The 19,088-nt window shown below is 50.7% G+C and overlaps 1 protein-coding gene across 2 annotated transcripts in view; it reads left to right on the top strand.

Moving 5' to 3' along the window:
- The window catches only part of IGSF21 (immunoglobin superfamily member 21), a 38,711-nt gene that overhangs the window by 7,782 nt on the left and 11,841 nt on the right, over positions 1 to 19,088 (top strand). For both annotated transcript variants that reach the window (XM_086764744.1, XM_086764745.1), the window contains exon 2: positions 14,072 to 14,184. In XM_086764744.1, the coding sequence (XP_086620870.1) occupies positions 14,072 to 14,184 (113 nt within the window). The remainder of the gene's footprint in view (positions 1 to 14,071; positions 14,185 to 19,088) is intronic.

Here is a 19,088-nt window from a genome sequence, read left to right on the forward strand (position 1 = left end):
TTTATACAGTGAGCTGCTGGGGAGTGGGTTTTTTTTCCATGTAGGATGGGTAGAAGACTAGATCTGGTGATGGAGAAGCACCATATGATGGGTAGATATCGCTCCAGGGAGGATGAAAAGATGTGTCACCACCAGGAACCAAGGCTGGGTGGTAACGCTGCTGGTTCAGCTTCATGAAGAAAAACCTCCAGCATGTCCTCTCCTCTTGGGCCATTTTCCCCTTGCAGCTTGACAATGAGCTATTGTCCATAAGTGCTGGCCAAGGTGGCTCTTTTAAAGCTATTTTTGCATTTTGTTGCGTTATTATGGTGGTGTTTTTTTTTTTTTTTCTTCTCTAAGGAGATTCTTTCAAGCAGTTGACGTATGCAAACTGGCTCGAGATAGTTGGGTTTCCTCCTGACAGAGAGCGAATTTACACCATTGTAATTATAGCAGTGGTGTGGGAGTGCTCAAGGAAGCACGGGTTTCCAAATTAAACCCTTCTGTTCCTAGAAATATGCCTTTAATTTTTCTTTTATTTTTTTTTTTTGTTAGAGCAGGAAACAAGATCTGGGCAATTTCTCAGTGGGAAATGATTTGGAGGGGGCAGGATTTGGGCACTTGGATGTTAGGGATGCCCCTAGGTTTGTTTGCACAGACCACCCGCCTCCTCTGCTTCCTGATCCGCTAAAAGCTCCCTGCCGCGAGAAAACAACCCAACTCTTTAAAACTGAAAGGGTTTATTTAAACGTTATCTTGCCGGCAGAGGGAGAGAGCATATTCAACGGTTATATTTAGTACCGGGCATAGGACAAAGTAGATGCAGAGAGATTTTTAACATGAGAATGTTAATCGCTTCCACCACACCGCCTCGGAGATAAGTATATATATTTTTTTCTATATATGCAACACGCACGTGCTCGGACACCCATGTGCTTACCGAGGATGAGGATGATAATTGAGCATCCCTCCTTGATTGGCTTTTTCACCTTTTTCCACCCTGGAAAGCCCGTCCTGGTGGGGCAAAGTGATGCTGCTCTGGGACCTGGGGATGCCCATAACGCACGGCGGGAGGGATGCGCTTTGGCGCTGGGTGGGGTGCGCACAGCCCACTGTCTTTTTGCCCCCCCAAAATGTGATAGGGATGGGAAGGAGAGCACTTAGAGGCTTACAAATGGGCTATTTAGCAACCCCAGCAAGCTGCCTACCGCATTACCCACCCTCACGGGAGCACTGAATTAAAGGAAATATTTTATGATCCTACGCTTCGTTATGTTTTATTAAAAGCAGAGCATCGGCCTCCCCTGCCATATTCATCAGATCAGAGGCTCTGCTGGGTTTGTTTGGTTTTTTTTTCCTGCTCCTTCCCAAGCTCTCGCTGCTGTCAGTGTTATTCCCCAAGCATCCGACTGCCTGGGTTGGCTGTAGGGCTGATCCGGGGTCTCCTGGTAGAGAAGGAAAATATGCCGTGGGGTGAAAAATCATAGAATCACAGAATGGTTTGGGTTGGAAGGGACCTTCAAAGCCCAGCCAGTCCAACCCCCCTGCAAGGAGCAGGGACATCTCCAACCAGATCAGGTTGCTCAGAGCCCTGTCCAACCTGGCCTTGAATGTTTCCAGGGATGGGGCATCCACCACCTCTCTGGGCAACCTGGGCCAGTGTTCCACCACCCTCAATGTAAAAAAAATTTTTCCTAATGTCTAGTCTAAATCTACCTCCCTCTTAAAACCATTACCCCTAATCCTATCACACCAGGCCCTACTGAACAGTCTCTCCCCATCTTTCCTGTAGCCCCCTTTAGGTACTGCAAGGCTGCTCTAAGGTCTCCCTAGAGCCTCCTCTTCTCCAGGCTGAACAGCCCCAACTCTCTCAGCCTGTCCTCACAGGAGAGGTGCTCCAGCCCTCTGATCATCTTTGTGGCCTCCTCTGGACCCTCTCCAACTGGTCCATGTCCTTCTGATGTTGGGGGCTCCAGAACTGGATGCAATGCTGCAGGTGGGGTCTCACTAGAGCGGAGTAAAGAGGCATAATTCCCTCCCTCGACCTGCTGGTGATGCAGCCCAGGATCTGGTTGGATTTCTGGGCTGCAAGAGCACATTGTTGGCTCACATTGAGCTTCTTGTCCACCACTCCCGAGTCCTTCTCCTCAGGGCTGCTCTCAATCCATTCTCTGCCTGAATTTGTGCCTGGGATTGCCCTGACCCACGTGCAGGACCTTGCACTTGGCCTGACTGAACTTCATGAGGTTTGCATGGGCCCACCTCTCCAGGCTGTAAATGTGGCCGTTTGGTTTATCTCAGGATGCCCCGTATCCAAACGGACGTGGGGGTGTGAAGTCATGCTGCAGGAGTAGGGATGGATGGAGGAAGTGGAGTCATCCCATGGAGGGATTTGAGCCATGGATGGAGATGAGCACACCCCCATGAAAAGGTGCTTGGAAAAGCCTCCTCCCATTTTTCAGCTTTGCTCCATCTCAGGGCAACCAAGTCCAGGCGGGGAGAACCTCCAGGATATCCCTGTTTTGCAGGAAAAGACCCCAAAAATGCCAACATCCTCTCTGCACAGGTGAAGTAGTGAGCAGGGCTGGGAGTTTGCTCTATCAGCCGATGAGATCGGCGGCAAAAAAAACCAGACAAATATTGATAGCTGGGAATACCTGGAAGCAGTTGGGAGATGGAAAGGTATTAATTAACAGTTATTTCTCAACGGTGCAGAGATGGATAGGGATGAAGGTAACAACCATGTGCGTCCTCTCTGTAAGAGTGGCAAAGTGACGGTAAATCAGCATTATGGATCAGCGCTGGAAGAGGGAGATAGGTTTTAATCTTATTAGCAGCGCAGCATTACTGAGAGAGCAAAGGGATTATTAATCAGGGAGCATAAATGGGGGAGAAAAGGCTGGCTTTGAATTAGCAATCCGGCTCAGTAGAGCAAGTGCTGAGAGGGGTGGCCTGATGCCGGGCAGAAGTGCCAAGCACTACAAAATCCACTATTTTTTTTTTTCAATTCTATAAATTGAATTTCTATAACGGCATCAGGCTTTATTTTCCCCCTTCCTCTGCCCAAGGTTGTATCTTTGGAGAAGTTGTTCAGAAGGAAAATAGAAAAAAATAAAAATATTAATGATTATAATCCTTTTCCAGTTACCTGGCACAGGAATCGATGGTGTGGGCAGAGATCACTCACGGCAGGCACCCAAGGCGGGAGGGGCAGAATCGATGGCCGCATCGTTTGTCACTGGTCAGAAATATGGGCTAATTAGATTTCCTGCAAACGGAGAAAGAAATAAGCGAATTCATCATCTGAGTCATGGTCACCTACTTCTGGGCCACCTTGGCACGGCAAAACCCTGCCAATGCCTTGCCGAGGTGGGATACCTGATCGTGGCATCTAAACCTAAATCCTCATACTCGTTCTTCAGTGAAATTAGTTATTGTTTCCCCCTGTGCCCACCCCAAGCCTGCGTATCTCTCGCTAAAGCTTGAAGAAGAGAAGTTTTAGGGATGACTGTGGAGTTTCAGGTGGGAAAATTCCAAGCTGTGCTTGTTTTTCTGAGGAGTAGCATCTCTAAGAACCCCTTGCTCTTCTTCTGGGATGGGATTTTGGTTGGGCCTCAGAGGCCTTTGTAAAGGGTCTTGCTTTCCACCTTGCAAGTGAGGAAACTGAGGCATGGGATCACTCCGAAAGCTGCCCTTCGAGCCGCTCCCTGCTGCTTACAGCTCCACTAATTAACCCTGGCTGGGATTATGCTCCAGCCTAGATTAATGCTGCGAGTCGTGGCTTCAAATAATTAACTGCCAGTGTCATAATCCTCATCCTGACGGAGGGCGAAGCAGCAGCAAAACCATTGGCTGCTGCCGGCAGGTCCCTCCCCAGTTCACTCATGAAGCAGATTGGTCTTCACTAGGGGCTCAGCACCTTTTTTCCTAGATTTCAACATCTGTGTCTAATCCATCAGCTTCAGTTTGGAGCTCTAACAAACTGGGCTGGATACAAATAATTTGCTTTTGTTTCCTCTTGAAATGGTTTTTGCTCAGCGGCGCTTTCGGCGCTGGCTGGAGACAAGATCCTTATCCGAGGTGAGGTTTTCCCTGATTCCTCGTTGCATCCAGATGTTGCATCTTCCTGATGCTGGGACAGCGTCTGATGGGGAATTGCTTCTGTGTCGGGACGGAGAGCTGAGCCTGTTGCTGGGAAAAAGGGTCTGAGTTTTTGCTGGTAGGGGAAAAAAAAGCCAACCCTTTCCAATCCTTTGCAGCTGGTAAAGCGATAACGGGGTAAAATAAGAAAGAATTTGGTTTCTTTAGCAGGTCTCGAGGTTAATTAGGATCGACGATGAGACGCTACTAGAAAAAGGCGAAAGCACATCTCTCCTGGGAGTTATTAGCAGAAGTGGCACGCGGGAGGGAATTATTGCGCTGCAGTTGAGACTGGGAGGTGACAGCAGTTTTGAGGGGAAAACTTTAAAAAAAAAATCCAGCTGCCTTGGAGGAAATCCACAGGAGAGCAAGAGATCCCATGGGAACTGGGTTTACTTAATTGGGGAAGAGAAAATTTGGGGTGAGAGGGGACGGATGCAGACATAGAGCTGGTGCGATGTGGAGGGGTGGCATCTCCCACCCATTGTGCTTCGTTTTGCCAAAACCTGTTGGCTTTTGCCAAAATCAGGGTGCAGTTGGTTTACAGGACCCTGCCTTAAATAGCTGGTGCTATGGGAGAGGCCAAGAGGTGCTGGCAAAGCCGTTGCTCCAGATCGGTGATGCCACTGGGTTTTCCAGGGAATTTGGCTCTGCTGGACTCTGTTTCCCTCCTCTTCTGTCATGAGACATTGTTTAGGGCTCTGAAAACGCAAAAAAAGGACTCAGGATGGCTCAATCCTTAAATAACCTGTAAACAGGGAGAAGGGACCAAGACAGATGAGTAACATAATGATGACAAACATCTTCTCCTTCCAAAAAACCAAACCCAACTACCCATCACAGGTCAGGGCCGCCAATTTTAGCAGCTATAAACCGCAGCTGGGTGCTTCATCGCTGTGCTAAAGCATTATATTTTGATGGCGATATCAGTAGCGTGAAGATGTGGTAGTAAAATCTACTCCTCCCCTGCTTCTCCAGCGTCGTTAGGAGATGGAGGTGTGCAGGTGCGCGTCATAAGCTGTTGGCTTTACGGCGATGCGCCGAGTATGCCGTCAGTGTGGTGAGTGGGGGAGAAATTATAAATAAAACTTTACTGTGCTAGAGTAAATGCTGCTAAACGTACTTCACGTTTGCGTGGCGGCGGGAGATAATATTCAATCTGTAATTTATGTACATGGCTTCCCAGCCTGTGCAGGGGCGTCTGGTGGCAGCTAATAAAATACGATATATCAAGAAGAGTTATCAATGCAGCCAGCACAACCCTGCTGATAAGCCGTGTGGGGTGGTGAGACCCATCTTCTTCATGTTGGCTGCTCTTTTCTGGGGTTGATTTATGGGGTTTTGGGGTTGGGGGGTTGTTTCCCAAGTGGCTGTTGGTTTTGGTTGGGTCTCTGGTCTTTCTCTGTGTGACCATGTGTAGAGAAATACTCACCTAGGGGTAACCTCTGTCTTCAGCCTTGGGGGTGTTGAAATATTACCCAAATGGAAGATGGGTAATATTTCCATTCATCCTAGTAAGGTACCCCCAAAATCCTTGTCCAGTGCCCTTTGCTTCCCTCCCAACCTCCTTTTTCTTACATTCACCCCCAAATCTGCCCTTCTCCACCATCTCTCATTTTGTAGTCGGTGAGTTTGGCTTTTCAGCAGCTCATGTTTTTTCTTGAGGTGGGCAGGATGCATCCCTTGGCTTCATGAATTTGGAATTTGTGCCACCAATGTTGCGTCTCTGAGTTTCTCTCTGGGAAATTGCCTGGTTTTTAGGTTGAGGGATTCATTGAACATCCAAACGATGCATCCGAGGTCATCCTGGGTGTTTGTAGCAGGGCACGGGCTTGCTCCAGCCTAATGCTCCAACCGTTTTGCCTCAAAACTTCCATCTTTTTGCTGGAACAACTGATTTCCTGAGGATTTTGGGCAAATGCGTTGACGGAGATGTAGTACAAGCATTAACGTGGTGCCACGAGTAGAAGCCGAGCTAGAAATGAGCTTTCTCATCTTGTGCTCCGGTGAGCTGGAACAGCCTTGCCGATGAGCCTCCGCTTAGAAAAGGTGCGATGAAGACGTTAAAGCGGGTTTTGTTTCAGTCTGTGGCCGAGCTGTGTAGCTTATACGGATGGCTCAATCCCTTGCAGATTTGTTTATTGGGAGACACGCACTGAAGGGGATGATGAGCTTGTAAAAAGCTGGTGTTTACATCTGTTTTATTAACCGGTGCTTGGTGATGGATGGAGCTGGTGCTTGAGTAGTTGATAGAAGCAAACAGGAGAGGGAAAGGTGGGAATGCTGGGAGGAGGAGATGGAGAAGGGGCAGGAGATGGACATTGGAGAGGGGGAAGGAGCAACCGCAGCATCCCCAGGCTCCCATGACCCAAATCACCCATTGCATTTGCATGCCCAAAGTGGCCCAAATTCTCCCTTCCTGTGTCCGAGGCCATTTACCGCACTGAGGTTGTGCTGACATGCGTGAAAACCCCACTGAGCCGAAGCATTTGTAACATGTTTTTAGCTCAGCATGATCCGTTTTGAGCCTTGCTCTTCACTTCTCTGCAGCCTGCGGTGTTGCTGCACCGTACCGGGGCTTAGCTACAGGTGCTGGTATGTACAATCCAATCTCTACCCTTAAGAATGGAAAAATGACTGTGGTGTTCATAATGAGGGCAAAACTGGTCTAAAAATTGATTTTTCTTAAGATATATTGACGTAACTCTTTGGGGCGGCCTTCCATGATTGCATCGTGTCGAAGATGCTCTCCATGATGCTGAGAGGGCTGCACACAGGTGATGTTGGGTACCACGGCAAGGCACAAAATTAACTTTTATTTCTTTTTGGTTTTGGCTAGGATATTTTTTCCAGGAGAAATCCAGGATGTAAGGGAAAAAAAAGAAAGCTGTGGGCAGTGTTCAAAAGTCCTGTCTCAACTGGATTTTGTCACCAGACTGAAAATAATTGGAAGTTGGTTTTGATTTTTGCATTGCACACCCCGGAACAAAGCAAAAAAGCTTTGGATTTGGACACGGTGATGAATTTTGACTGGTAAAGCTTAAAACCCCCATCATTCTGTAGAGTTTTGATCATTAAATCCTAACTGCAGCAGCCCCCTGAGGGTCTGCCTGTCCCCAGCAGCCCTAGTGAAGTGGTTTGCTCAGTTAATCTTGATTTAAAAGGGGTTGAAAGGCCAAACTGGCCAAGCTCAATCAATGTATGGATTAAAATTATTGATCTACGTTACAAAGAGCTAACGAGACACGGGACACATCTGTAGGATCTGTCAGATTCAATGGACTAATGCATTCCCTCTAGATTCTCTATGTCTTCTCCCTGGCTCTGCGGCACCTAAGGATTTTGGGGCTGGTTTGGCCCAGTAACCCCTATTAAAAATAATTAGAGATACAGCTGCAAAGTGTTTCCTCCCACTTATGCAAATAGATGAGGTAAGAGGCATCTAATTAAATGTTTGTACTTTAATACGCCGCCATGTGAAGGAAGATGAATTTTAATTACCGGCTCTTAATTGTTCGGTCGGCCTGTTAATATCCTATTTACGCAGCGTTAATGCAATTTGTTCTCTGCCAGCAGGGCTCTTCCTCACAGCGGGGGATGCTGGATTTCGCTGGTTTATTTCCACGGAAGAGCCCCGTTCTGCAAAAGCTGGCACAATTTTGGGGGGCGGACAGCGGGTTGGGGGATGCTTAGCCCCACTGGCGCTCGGTTTTTGGTTTTCTCAAAGGCCAGGTGGGAAATCCAAGCAAAACCCAAGCAGTTGGTGCCTTTAGAAGCACAAACCAAAGGAGGCTGGCTCCCCACAACCTCTTTTTCCTTTGCAAAAGGACGGTCTCTGGAAGCACGCTGCTGACTCCATCTGTCACATCTGATTCCACTCGTTGGTGTTAAACCTGTGTTAAACCCCTTATTCCTCCATTTAAAAAAAATAAAAGTCAGTGCAGCAGCTTTCCAGGAGGAAGAGCTTAAGATTCAGCAAAATTTGGCCACTCCAACTTGGGATGGGTGCGAATCCTTCACTGGTTCGCAGCCCTTGCAGCCCTCCCAGGTTCACAAGGAGAGGCAACGACACATTATAATTGTAAATCATCCTGGAATATCAGAAATATGGCAGCAGCGGAGCTGGGGCGGGAGGGAGGAGTGCTGCAGTGCTTGCAGGAACGGGAGTGACTGCTGGCGTTTAATCTTTAATGAACAAGATGTTGTGAAGTGCTGCAAGTCAAAGCGCGTTTGCTTAACGCTCCTCAGCCCCGGTGTGCGGCGGGTGACGTCCCTGTCCCTGGAAGACATCCACCCTGGAAGGGTGTCCGTGTCCCAGGAAGACACTCAGCGTCTTCCTCTGGTGGAGAACAAGGAGCAGGATCACTCCCCACGTTTTCTTGGGGGGGGGACGATGATTTGCAATCCTTTAGCATCCCAACCGGGTCTTCTGCAAAGAGCAAAGTGCCTCCTCAAGCAGCAAATGCCTTAAATCTTGGAAAATGAGGAAAATCCACCCTGCGCTGATTAGGAAAATCCACCCTTTCCCCCCTCATTCCTTGTATTTGCACCCCGAAATACTGTCCTGGTGCCGACTTGGAAAAGTGATGGAGGAATTGGTGTGAATTATGTATAAGCCCCGCTAATCATGGGCTGATTAAAATGGTGATGCGTTAATATTATCCCCTACCCATCGCCTCTGCTGAGGGGGACATGCCAGCACCCGAAGGATGCCGGGGAACACGGTGAGGGCAGGTGGGGTGGCTGCGTCCCCATGTGTCCTCTCCTCTGGCTCTGTCCCAACGCGTCACTCCACTCTGAATCTACTGTTTTTATTCCCAAGAGCAAATACGGGAGAGGTTGAACCTTGATGACATGTCCCAAAGGGGTAACACCCATTGTCCGTTTGTGGTTGTTTTTTGGGGAAGTGGCAGGAGGTGAGACATCAGGGAAGGAGATAGTGATAAATTAATATTTAATTTGGGCGTACCTTAAAATATGTCAGGCAGGTGGGGAAGATGTGGAGAGGTTGCTTTGCTGGGATGTGCTGAAAAGCTCCATTGCCCCAGTGTTTCCAAGGGCAACCAGGCTGGACTCCCACTCCTCAACGGAATGGGGTTGTGAGGGGACCTCAGCCTTTCTGAGGGGTTCAGCCATGCGTGCTGTGTCCCAAGACGTTTCCGTGGGGTGACTGGCTGCCCTTGTGTGCCAAAATCCCCACCGGGACACTCAAAAGGGGGCAGAAACGGGGCTTTCGGCCAGCACCAGCATCCGCCCGCGTCCTCCGCTCGCCTGGCTGGGGTGAAACCTCCTCCTCCCTTGCAGGGCTTTCATAATTGAAAGCGCCGAGCATGTTACAATGTGCTCCTTTTATTAATGTGTCACTCCTGATTTAAAAGGACATTTCATTTATCTCTCCCTTCCCCCTCCCTTTTTTTTTTCTTTTTTTTTTTTTTTTCCCCCTTCCTTAAACTGGATATCACACGAAATCCCACTGCTTGCTCGCAAAAATACACTTTTCTCCCCAGGGATGCGATCTGATCAGAGGGCTGAATTTCCATAGGTCAGAATCTAATTGGAGGGTGGCCCGATGAAATACGTCTTCTTTAAAAAGAGCAAAGGGGAAGGAGAGGAGCTTCAGGCTCAGAGCTGCCTTTGGGATGCTGATAACGTGGAGGAGGATGGAGATGCTGGGCTGGGCTCCTCCTGGAAAGGAGCAAATCCAGTGCTCAGCCCTCTTCAAAAGGTCCTTTAAAATTCAGCAATGCCTGGCACTGCTGGTTTCTTCTCCCTGGTAAATCCACCAAAGAGAACAAACTGGGCATTTTGAGAACTGGTGATGCTTTCAGAAAGCAAAGGGAAAGGCGAGGGGATGAGGGTTGAGATTCACACGTCAACTGCAGCGGAACAGCAGGTTTGGGATAGCTCCATCTGGATTCCTGGGTTTATTTTCCCTGCTTTTCCCCCCTCACCTACGCACATCCTTAGCATTTTGGGAGCTGGCTTCCCCAGGAAGCATACGTCTGTGTTGTGGTTTTGTTTAGTGGGGGGGGGCCTAAGGTGGTAGCTTCTGTAGGAAACTGCTAGAAGTCGCTCCCCTTTGTTCAGTAGACTTGGCCAGGCTAGGGTGGACCCGCTGCTGGCCAGGGCCGAGCCAATTGGTAGCAGAATGTTCTGTTATAATGCCTCTGCGATAACGTATTTAAGAAGGGAAAAACAGAAAAAAAAAAGAGAAGAGAAGATGTGAAGAGGCTGAGCGGGGGCAGAGAGGGGGAGGCGCGAGCCTTGCGGGCCTTGCAGGCCTCACCGTCTGGCCTCTCACCAGGCGGCCGACTGGGCCCGACTCGGCCCGGCCTGGCTGCAAGAAGTGGAGAGCAGATGAGATGGATGATGTGAAGAGATTCTGAGATGCGTCTGCCTGCCTGTTGTGAAGAATTTTTCTTGTGAGAGGAACGGCTGCAGACGCCAAGGTCAATGAAGAAGGAGGAGGAGGAGTAATGTGACTCCTGGCCAAGATTCCCCTGCAGCCTGTGGTGACTACCATGGTGGAGCAGGTTGTCCCCCTGCAGCCCACGGAGGTCCACGGAGGAGCAGAGATCCACCTGCAGCCCGTGGAAAACCCCATGCTGGGGCAGGTGGATGCCTGAAGGAGGCTGTGGCCCGTGCAGGGCCTGCTGGGGCAGCTGTTCTGGAGGGTCTGCACCCCGTGGAAGAGATGACCCACGCCAGAGCAGTTTCACAAAGGACTGTGGCCCGTGGGAGTGACCCCACGATGGAGCAGGGGAGGAGTACAAGGAGTTCTTCCCCTGACGATGATACAGCGGCATAAAACAACATTTGATGAACTGACTGCAACCCCCATTTCCTCTTCCCCCCTGTGCCGCTCGGCGGGGGGAAGGTGGTAGAGATAATGTTAAGCTTGGGAAGAGGGAGGGGTAGGGGGAGGTTATCTTATTCTCTGTCTCATTATCCTGCTGTTTTTAGTAATAAATGAATAGTTTTCCCCAAGTCGAGTCTGTTTTGCCCATGACGGTAACTTTAAGGATTTTCTCCCTGTCCTTATCTCAAACGTCGAGCCATTTTTCTTACATTATCTCCACCTATTCTCTTGAAGGGTGGGGGCAGTGAGAGAGATACTGTGTAGTCTAGTCCCGATCAGGACTGAACTACGACAATCTTTTTCTCTCCGCTCTCCCTCTCACCTTTCCCTCCTCCTTTTCTGCATCTTCTGAGGTGATTTTACTCTGAATTTGGGCAGCTGATGCTCCTCGAGCAGGTTTTTCACCTTCCCTCCCCTTCCAGGCATTGCTGGGGCTCCAGCACTAGCCCTCTGCGTGGTCCCCGTCCCCACCACTGGCACCGGCGCAATACATCACGAAGCTGCGGAGCTTTGGATTTGTCATGCAGGAGGAGAAGTGCAGGAGCATCCCATGGTTATGCTCCGCTATTTTTAGATCCTCCCAGCATAAGCTGAGCCCAAATTCCCAGGCGTGGAGGTGGGACCTGGTGGGCCACGGCCCACTTTGTCATCTCAAAGCCATCTTGTGGCACATGGAGGGAGGAGAGCAAAAATAAAAACCTTAAATAGGCTTTTTTTGAGCTGGAAGAGGCAGGTTGGAGATGGGTTTGCAGTGGGATTCGCTCGGGGAAACGCTTGTGCCAATGTGTTTGCTGCATGTGAGCGGAGGTGGGTGGCTGGGGCCACCCCAGGCTTGGCTATTTTTGGACTTTAAATAGCCACCAACCATAAGGAGGTGGCCTAAGCACCACCAAGACACCTGGCTGGACTGGGATGGGGATGCTCCAGCTTCCCGTTGCCATGCACAGGGTCTGCGATGGAATGCCAAGGGAAGAGGGGTGGAAAACCACCCGGAGATGCCGCGGTCACGCTCCAGGAGCTCCTATATCTCAATAATTTTGCCGGGGTGAGGGGAAAATGCGATCTCAGCTCTTTAACACACGTCGGTTTTGCCACTGGCGTTGTTTAATCACCCCGTTGATTCATGCTGGAGGCTCCCAGTGCTGGTTGATGAAGAGGCCAAGCGATTCCCTGTGGGCGTGGAGGCTCCGACCGGGCACGGATCCGTGCCCGGTTCCCTTCGGGTGGATGCTGCCGCGCTGCAAAACCTTCACCCACCCTCCTCCCTTGGCTTTTGTGCCTGTCACTCCTTGCTTTTGGAAATGTCAGAAGCAAAGTGGTAGGGGGGAAATCAAGGCACCCACTGCAAGACCTTGCTTGACCTTCCCCACATCCCTCCTCCTCCTCCTCCTCCTCGCTCTCCTGTCGCTGCCTCTGTCTGCAAAGCCCCGAATTCCATGGGACTGCATGCTGCATTGGAATTAATCCTCAGCTTTAGCATTCTAAAATAAACCCCAGCCAGTCAAGGAGCAGGGCTGCAAAGATGCCGACCCCAAAGGAGTGTGGCTGCCAGCGAGGATTTGGGTTGCCGCGGGCCAGGAGAGGGGTGTGGGGCTGGGGTTGAGAAGGTGAAGTACTAAACCCCATCTTGCCCTGCGCTGTTTCGGGGCTGAACTGCAGGCTTTAATTCATCCTGCGCACCCACGGCGTGATGCTGCACTCACCACCACCAAAAAATATCCACTTTTTTTTTTCCCTGAATTTCCTTGCATCCAGCCAATTCCAGCACCAAACCTGCTTTTCCAGCCCCCCTAAAAAAAAAACAGCACAAGAAGATTTGGAGTTTTGCAGCCCCGTGCTCAATATGCTGGGGCATGCGTCTGGCTGTTGCAGCAGGCATGTGCTTTCCCCTAGGTCATGGCTGAGATTTATTGTGAAAAAACACCCACAACTTGTTTTACAAGGGATGCAAGCATTGAATTGCTGGCTGCGGGACATAGAAGATAATTTTCCCCTCTTTTGGGGCATCTTCTGCCAAGGAGTCTCACTTTCTGCAGCCCCGTTTCCAAACCTGCTCCAATTTTGCAGGCACTCTGTGTTGCTTTTCCACCTGGTGCAAGCAATAATTTTTTAAAAATATGGATTTTGGCAGTGGATTAAGAGCTGTTCTGGGGTGCCTTGGTTGCAGACTGTGTCAAACGGCTGCAGTTAGGGCAAGGATGCTAAAGAAAGGCTCAGATCTGCCAGGCTGCCAATCTGGCATCTCCCAGCAGCCGGAGGAAATGGAGAAAAATAAAATAGAAATACAATCGCCTGCCCTCCTGACCCTGCCTGCTCCGCGCTCCAGCAATAGTTTTGCAGCAAATTGAGGAGAAACGGGGAGAAAATGGCCAGATGGAGCGCCCGTGCTCTGATTTTCCCTCTGCTATGAGGACCAAATCCTGAATCCAAGTGGGGCAGATGGGGAAGAAGTGGGCTGGTGGCCAAGGCTGGGCCGTAAAAGTGCAGGTTGGGCTTTGCACGTCCCCTGGTTGATGTGTCGGACCCGTTCCCATGAGAAAGGAGTCGTTTTGAAGGTTTTGAAGCAACCCGGAGTGGAGGAAGTTGGTCTGCGATGGGGAGAGAACCCCCCACGGGGCAGATGATGGTGGAGATGAAGTCAAAGGTGGTATCTCAGTGGGAAGGATGGGCTGAAGTTTAGAGGTGGGAAAGGTGGCCGGTGGGATCGGGGCTTTGTGCGTTGGTCAAGGCGAGCCTCAAAATCTGAGTACCTGGGGTTTATTTGGGCAAACGTGGGTGCTTTTGTAAAGATGGGGGGAGAAGCAGCAAAACGATCACTCCATTGGTGCTGTAAGCTGGTAAACATGGTCAGGAAAGATTTTGTGCTTTTTTGGTGCCTTGGGAACAGCCAAAATTCAGCACTGCAAGAGGGCATGATGCCACACCAATGGGCTTACCCACGCGTTATCCTCGTGTGGGATGCAGCCAGCATTTGCTCCCCATGGCAGACCTATTTGAGAACAGCATTTTAAATCCCTGCTCCATCCATCTCCAGCACCTCACGATTCTTTTCCTCCTCTTTTTGATTTTTTCTTTTTTTTTTTTTTTTTTCAGCCTACCTGACGGTCAGCATTGAGCCGCTGCCACCTGTGGTGGTGGGAGACGCCGTCACCTTGAAATGCAACTTCAAGACGGATGGAAAGATGCGGGAGATTGTCTGGTACCGGGTAAGCGACGACGGTGCCTCATCCCTGCCCCGTGGGGATGGGGACACTCAGCCACTCGGCTGCTTGGCTCCTGTATGACAGAAGGTCAAGGCCGGATGGCAGAGAGAAAGGCAGACAGCGCTTCGGCTGATGGGAATATCGATTCGGTGGAGTGGCAGACAAGCTGGCCTTTGAAAACTTAGGGTGGGGAGAGATGTGAAATGGCTTTGAAATCGTCCTGAAGGCTCCGTGAGGCTTTCTGCAGGTGTTTTGTGAGGTTTTCTGGGTGGATTTGGGTTTTCCAGGCCCGGTTTGTTGCTGGGTGCTTGGCGCCGGTCAGGATTTGGGAGCCGGGGGCTCAGGTTGGCACCACTGCACGGAGAGGGTTTTTGTGTTGGGTGTGAAATGAAGCAAAAAAGAGGGTGGTTTTCATCCTACATGGGAAATTATGCAAAATTGAGGGCATTCGGGGCTTGGGGAGCACTGCTGGGCTCTTCAAGCCTTCCCCAAAAACCTCTCCCCATCCGTGGACTACTCACCGATGTAGGATGCTGATCTGGAGCAAAGCTAGACTCAGAGCACCTGGTTTTATTTGGGGAGGGGGAATTTGGAGGCTGTAGCTTCCCCCGCCACCAGCATCGCTCCCATCTGCACCGAACCTGCATCCAACTGCAGATAAAATGGTCCAGAGTGGGATTTGGGGCTTTCTCCGTGGAATTTCAGGATAAGCTACCAACCACAAATAAAACTCGAGTGGTGGTTTGATCAGAGGAAACTCAAAGTTTCCCAGGATGGGGAAAAAACTCAGCTCTTTGCTTGCACTCTCAGAGGAGTCAGAGAAAGAGCTAATTGGGCTGGTGGTGTGGGATGAAGTGGCCGCCCTTTGCCGTAAGATATTTTTTGTTTGTTTTATTGTCTTGTTTCCGCTCCCTGAACAAGGAGCATCTCTGCCTTAAAGCTCTGCTTCACGTCCAGGCAAGATTATAAATAGGAGAAGGTGCTCTCTGGCCTGATGGATATTCAGTTGCCGAAGCGTGGTGCATGCACGGGAATGTTTCCATTGAGTCCTGGCTCTTTGCTATAAATGTGTATTTACGTGCGTAGGCGATGCAAGCAGACAAAATCCAAAATATAAAACAAAAAACTGTACTGAACCCTAAATTGCAGGTTGCAATTAGCTTCGTCTCCTCCTTTTTTTGGGGGAGGCTTTTTGCACAGTGCTCTGTCTGCCAGTGCTGCCATCTCCAGCACGGTTTTCCTTTCCTTTTCCACTCGGTAATATTGGATTAACCCACTTTCTTGTGAGCTGGGGCTGGATTTGCATAATCCCCCCTGTGCGGAGGGACGCTGGAGTGAAAGGATGACGTGCCGGGGCAGCTGAGCAAATTACAGTCTGAGAAACCACAGAGAGAGAGGGGGGGAAAAATTAACCCAGCTTGTATTTTTATCGACACAAATCCCCCTTTCTTCCAGGATTTTACCCCCGCTTCCCTTTTTCTCCTTTCCCAGCCAGCTTCCTGCATTCAGAAAGTTGGGCCATGTCAGGATTTCCCAAATTCTGCCCTGATTTTAGGGTTTTTTCCCCCTTTTCTCCCTTCATCTATCTTGTCTCGCTCATGGAGTTTTGCGGCTGCCCGGACCCCGGTCACAGCTGCCCCGCACAGGAGGTGACGGATGGTCTCGGGCGAGGCGGGGTGGAGATGCTGGGGCCATGGAGTTCTATTTATACCATTTGTAAATCATCCTGACAGCATGTCTGTGCGCAGCACTGGAGCAGCAGAATGGGGTGATGTGGGGACGCACTGGGGCTCCCATTTCCTTTGATTTATTTCACAGCAGAGCGAGCTCGTTGAGTTTAAGGATGCAGAGTTGCTCCAGGAGCACATGTTGGGTTGCAAAGGGAGTGAAGGCAAAAGAGGGTGCAGCATGGCAGCAAACTCAATGGCTGCAGTTTGATGTAGGGCGTGGGTGGGTGTGTAACCCATTGGGGTGGGTGCATAACCCATGGGGCGCATCCATAACCCATGGGGCGCATCCATAACTCATGGGGTGCATCTGTAACCCGTGGGGTGCATGCATGACTCATTAGGAGCATGCATAACCCATCAGGGTGCACATGTTCCTCATCAGGAGCATGCATAATACATCGAAATGGATGTATAACCTGTCAGGAGCGTGCATAACCCATCGGGGTGCATGCATGACTCATGGGGTGTGTGCACGACCTGTCGGGAGCATGCAAAGCTGTGGGGTAGATGCTTAACCCATCAGGAGTATGCATGACACATGGAATGGGTGCATAACTCGTCAAGAGCATGCATAACCCATGGGTTGGCTGCACAACTCATCTGGTGCATGTGTAACCCATGGGGTGTGTGTGTAACTTGTTGGGGCACGTATGTAACCTACGGGGTGGGTGCACAATGCGCTGGGATGCACGCATGCCAAGGCTGAAGGCTGTGAGGTGTCAAGGGGCTTCTTGCCATGGGTAAAGCAAGGAAAACCCCACAGAGAAGCATCGCGCTGCAAGCTAGACCCCTCAGGTCCCCTCCCCAGTGACTTCCCTGCGATCCCCGTGGCCAAGGGCCGGCGAGGAGGAGTGGCAGCAAGGGACAATGCTTTTCTTGGGTCACCAAACCCCTCAGCCTGAGCCGCCGCTACGGTTTGGTTGACGTGTAGAAGACTTGAGGAGACCTTGGATGAGCAAAGGGGCATAAACAAGAACTCACACCATCTGCAGAGGTGTTAATTAATACCCACCCACCCCATTCCATGGTAAATTCATCTCCCAGAGGTGTAATTTGCCTGAGAACATGTACGAGCATGGGTCTGAACCCCGCGCATCTTAGGCCAGTGCCCAAAACCCCTTGGAGGAGACGTGAGTGGTGACATCCCTGCAAATGAGCTTGTAATGAGTCAAGGAAGACATTTAGCTGTCAAGCTGTGAGCTGGCTCCCATCGCCGGCATCTTGGGGGTCGTGCACAAGGCCTCATCAGTATGGTCAGTGCCACGCCACGGGAAGGGCTGGGGAGGGAGAAAATGACTTTTTTTGCAGCAGTGCAGAGCTTAAAAAAAAAAACAAAAAACAATGTAGAAGCCGGAGAGAGGGAGAGAAAATCCTCTGAGCCTGTGTTCTGGCTGCATGCAGACATCTGGCAGTGGTGGGAGACGCGGGCAGGCGGCAGCAGCCAGCCTGTACACACAGCCGGGGGCTCGAATGAGATGATGGTAATTGCAAAAAAAAAAGTGTTTTGTGGATTTTTTTTGGCAGCAGGAAAGGGCCGGGTATGATTCCCCGGCGGAAGGCAGCGCTCCCGTGCTCGCCATCCCTCTGCCCGGCGGAGACCGGGGACTCGGCCTGGGGATGTTGAGCAGTGAGAGCTGGGGAAGGAGGCGAGCCCTTGGGCCCGGGAGGTGTTGCTCTGCCTGAATTAATTAGAGTTTGGCACTCATTCTAATTAGCAAGGAGGAGAATAACTCAGAGTCCGGGCTGGTGTTGCTGCCTGCAGCGCCCGTGCAAGGGCTCTTCTCTCTGTAGCACCCGTGTACACGTGTTTCTCTCCGTAACACCCACCAACATGGTTTTTGCAGGGGTGTGGGTGCACTGTGACCCCGTTGGTCCCCCTCATCCCATCTTTAAGCTGCTCTCCCCATCCTTCACGCACCAACTCGTGTTTTTAAGCTCCCCGGCTTGGTGCATGGGGATTGCCAAGGGTTTTGCTCCGTCGAGGACCTCGTTGAACATGGACCTGTTGGAGCGGGCCTAGAGAAGGGCCACGGAGATGATCGGAGGGCTGGAGCACCTCTCCTGTGAGGACAGCCTGAGAGAGTTGGGGCTGTTCAGCCTGGAGAAGAGGAGGCTCCAGGGAGACCTTACAGTGTTCTTCCAGTACCTAAAGGAGGCTACAGGAAAGACGGGGAGAAACTCTTCAGCAAAGCCTGTTGTGACAGGATGAGGGGCAATGGTTTTAAAATAGAGGGAGGTAGATTCAGACCGGTCATAAGGAAGAAATTTTTTCCACTGAGGGTGGTGGAGCACTGGCCCAGGTTGCCCAGAGAGGTGGTGGATGCCCCATCCCTGGAAACATTCAAGGCCAGGTTGGACAGGGCTCTGAGCAACCTGATCTGGTTGGAGATGTCCCTGCTCCTGGCAGGGGGTTTGGACTGGGTGGCCTTTGAAGGTCCCTTCCCACCCAAACCATTCTATGATTCTATAACTAGGCTGATCTCTGCTCAGCAAAGACGTTGGGGCTCCAAAAGCTTTGGCCATGGCACGCGGAAGCCGATGCATTACAGATGTTGGCGGCACCGCTTGAAGCCACCTGATCAATGGTGACAAAGCGTGGTCCCAGCGGGGGCTCCCTCTGCCACTGCCCATTACAAGAAATGAGACGTTACAGCCCCGGCCGGCATCTCCCGCCGTGGCTCTAAGCAGGAAATGTTACTGGTGACAGTGATAAAGTCACTGCTCGCAGCCACGCCAGCTCCAGGGGAGGGGGAAGGTCGAAATCTGCTGGGAAAGCCCAGAGCAAAAATAAGAATCTTTGAAAATGTAGGGATGCTGGTTTGGGGATGCTCTGGAGGCACCGGGCTGCTGCTTTTTACCTCTCACTCCTGGAAAGCATCTCTCACCTCCCCTCTTCCAGCAGCTGAAATTCACAGTGCCTTCCAAATTTCCAAGCCAAGTCAGTTCCCGGCAGGTTGTGCTTCTGATTTATAAACCTGCTCCACTTTAGGGAAAAACTCTCGACTGTTACGGTTGCGGTGAAATTCTCTAAAATCTGAGCAAAGCCTGCTGATGATGATCTTGGGCCGGGAACCATGAGAGGTCTGACTCGTGCCGTTCATCTACGTGCTGGCTGGGTCACCTCTGTCCCTCAGAGATGATAATTTAAATGTCAGCATGGGGAGCTCTTTTAATTCC

This window comes from Chlamydotis macqueenii, chromosome 21, assembly GCF_036417535.1.
Source record: "Chlamydotis macqueenii isolate bChlMac1 chromosome 21, bChlMac1.mat, whole genome shotgun sequence".
Classification (NCBI taxonomy): Eukaryota; Metazoa; Chordata; class Aves; order Otidiformes; family Otididae; genus Chlamydotis; species Chlamydotis macqueenii.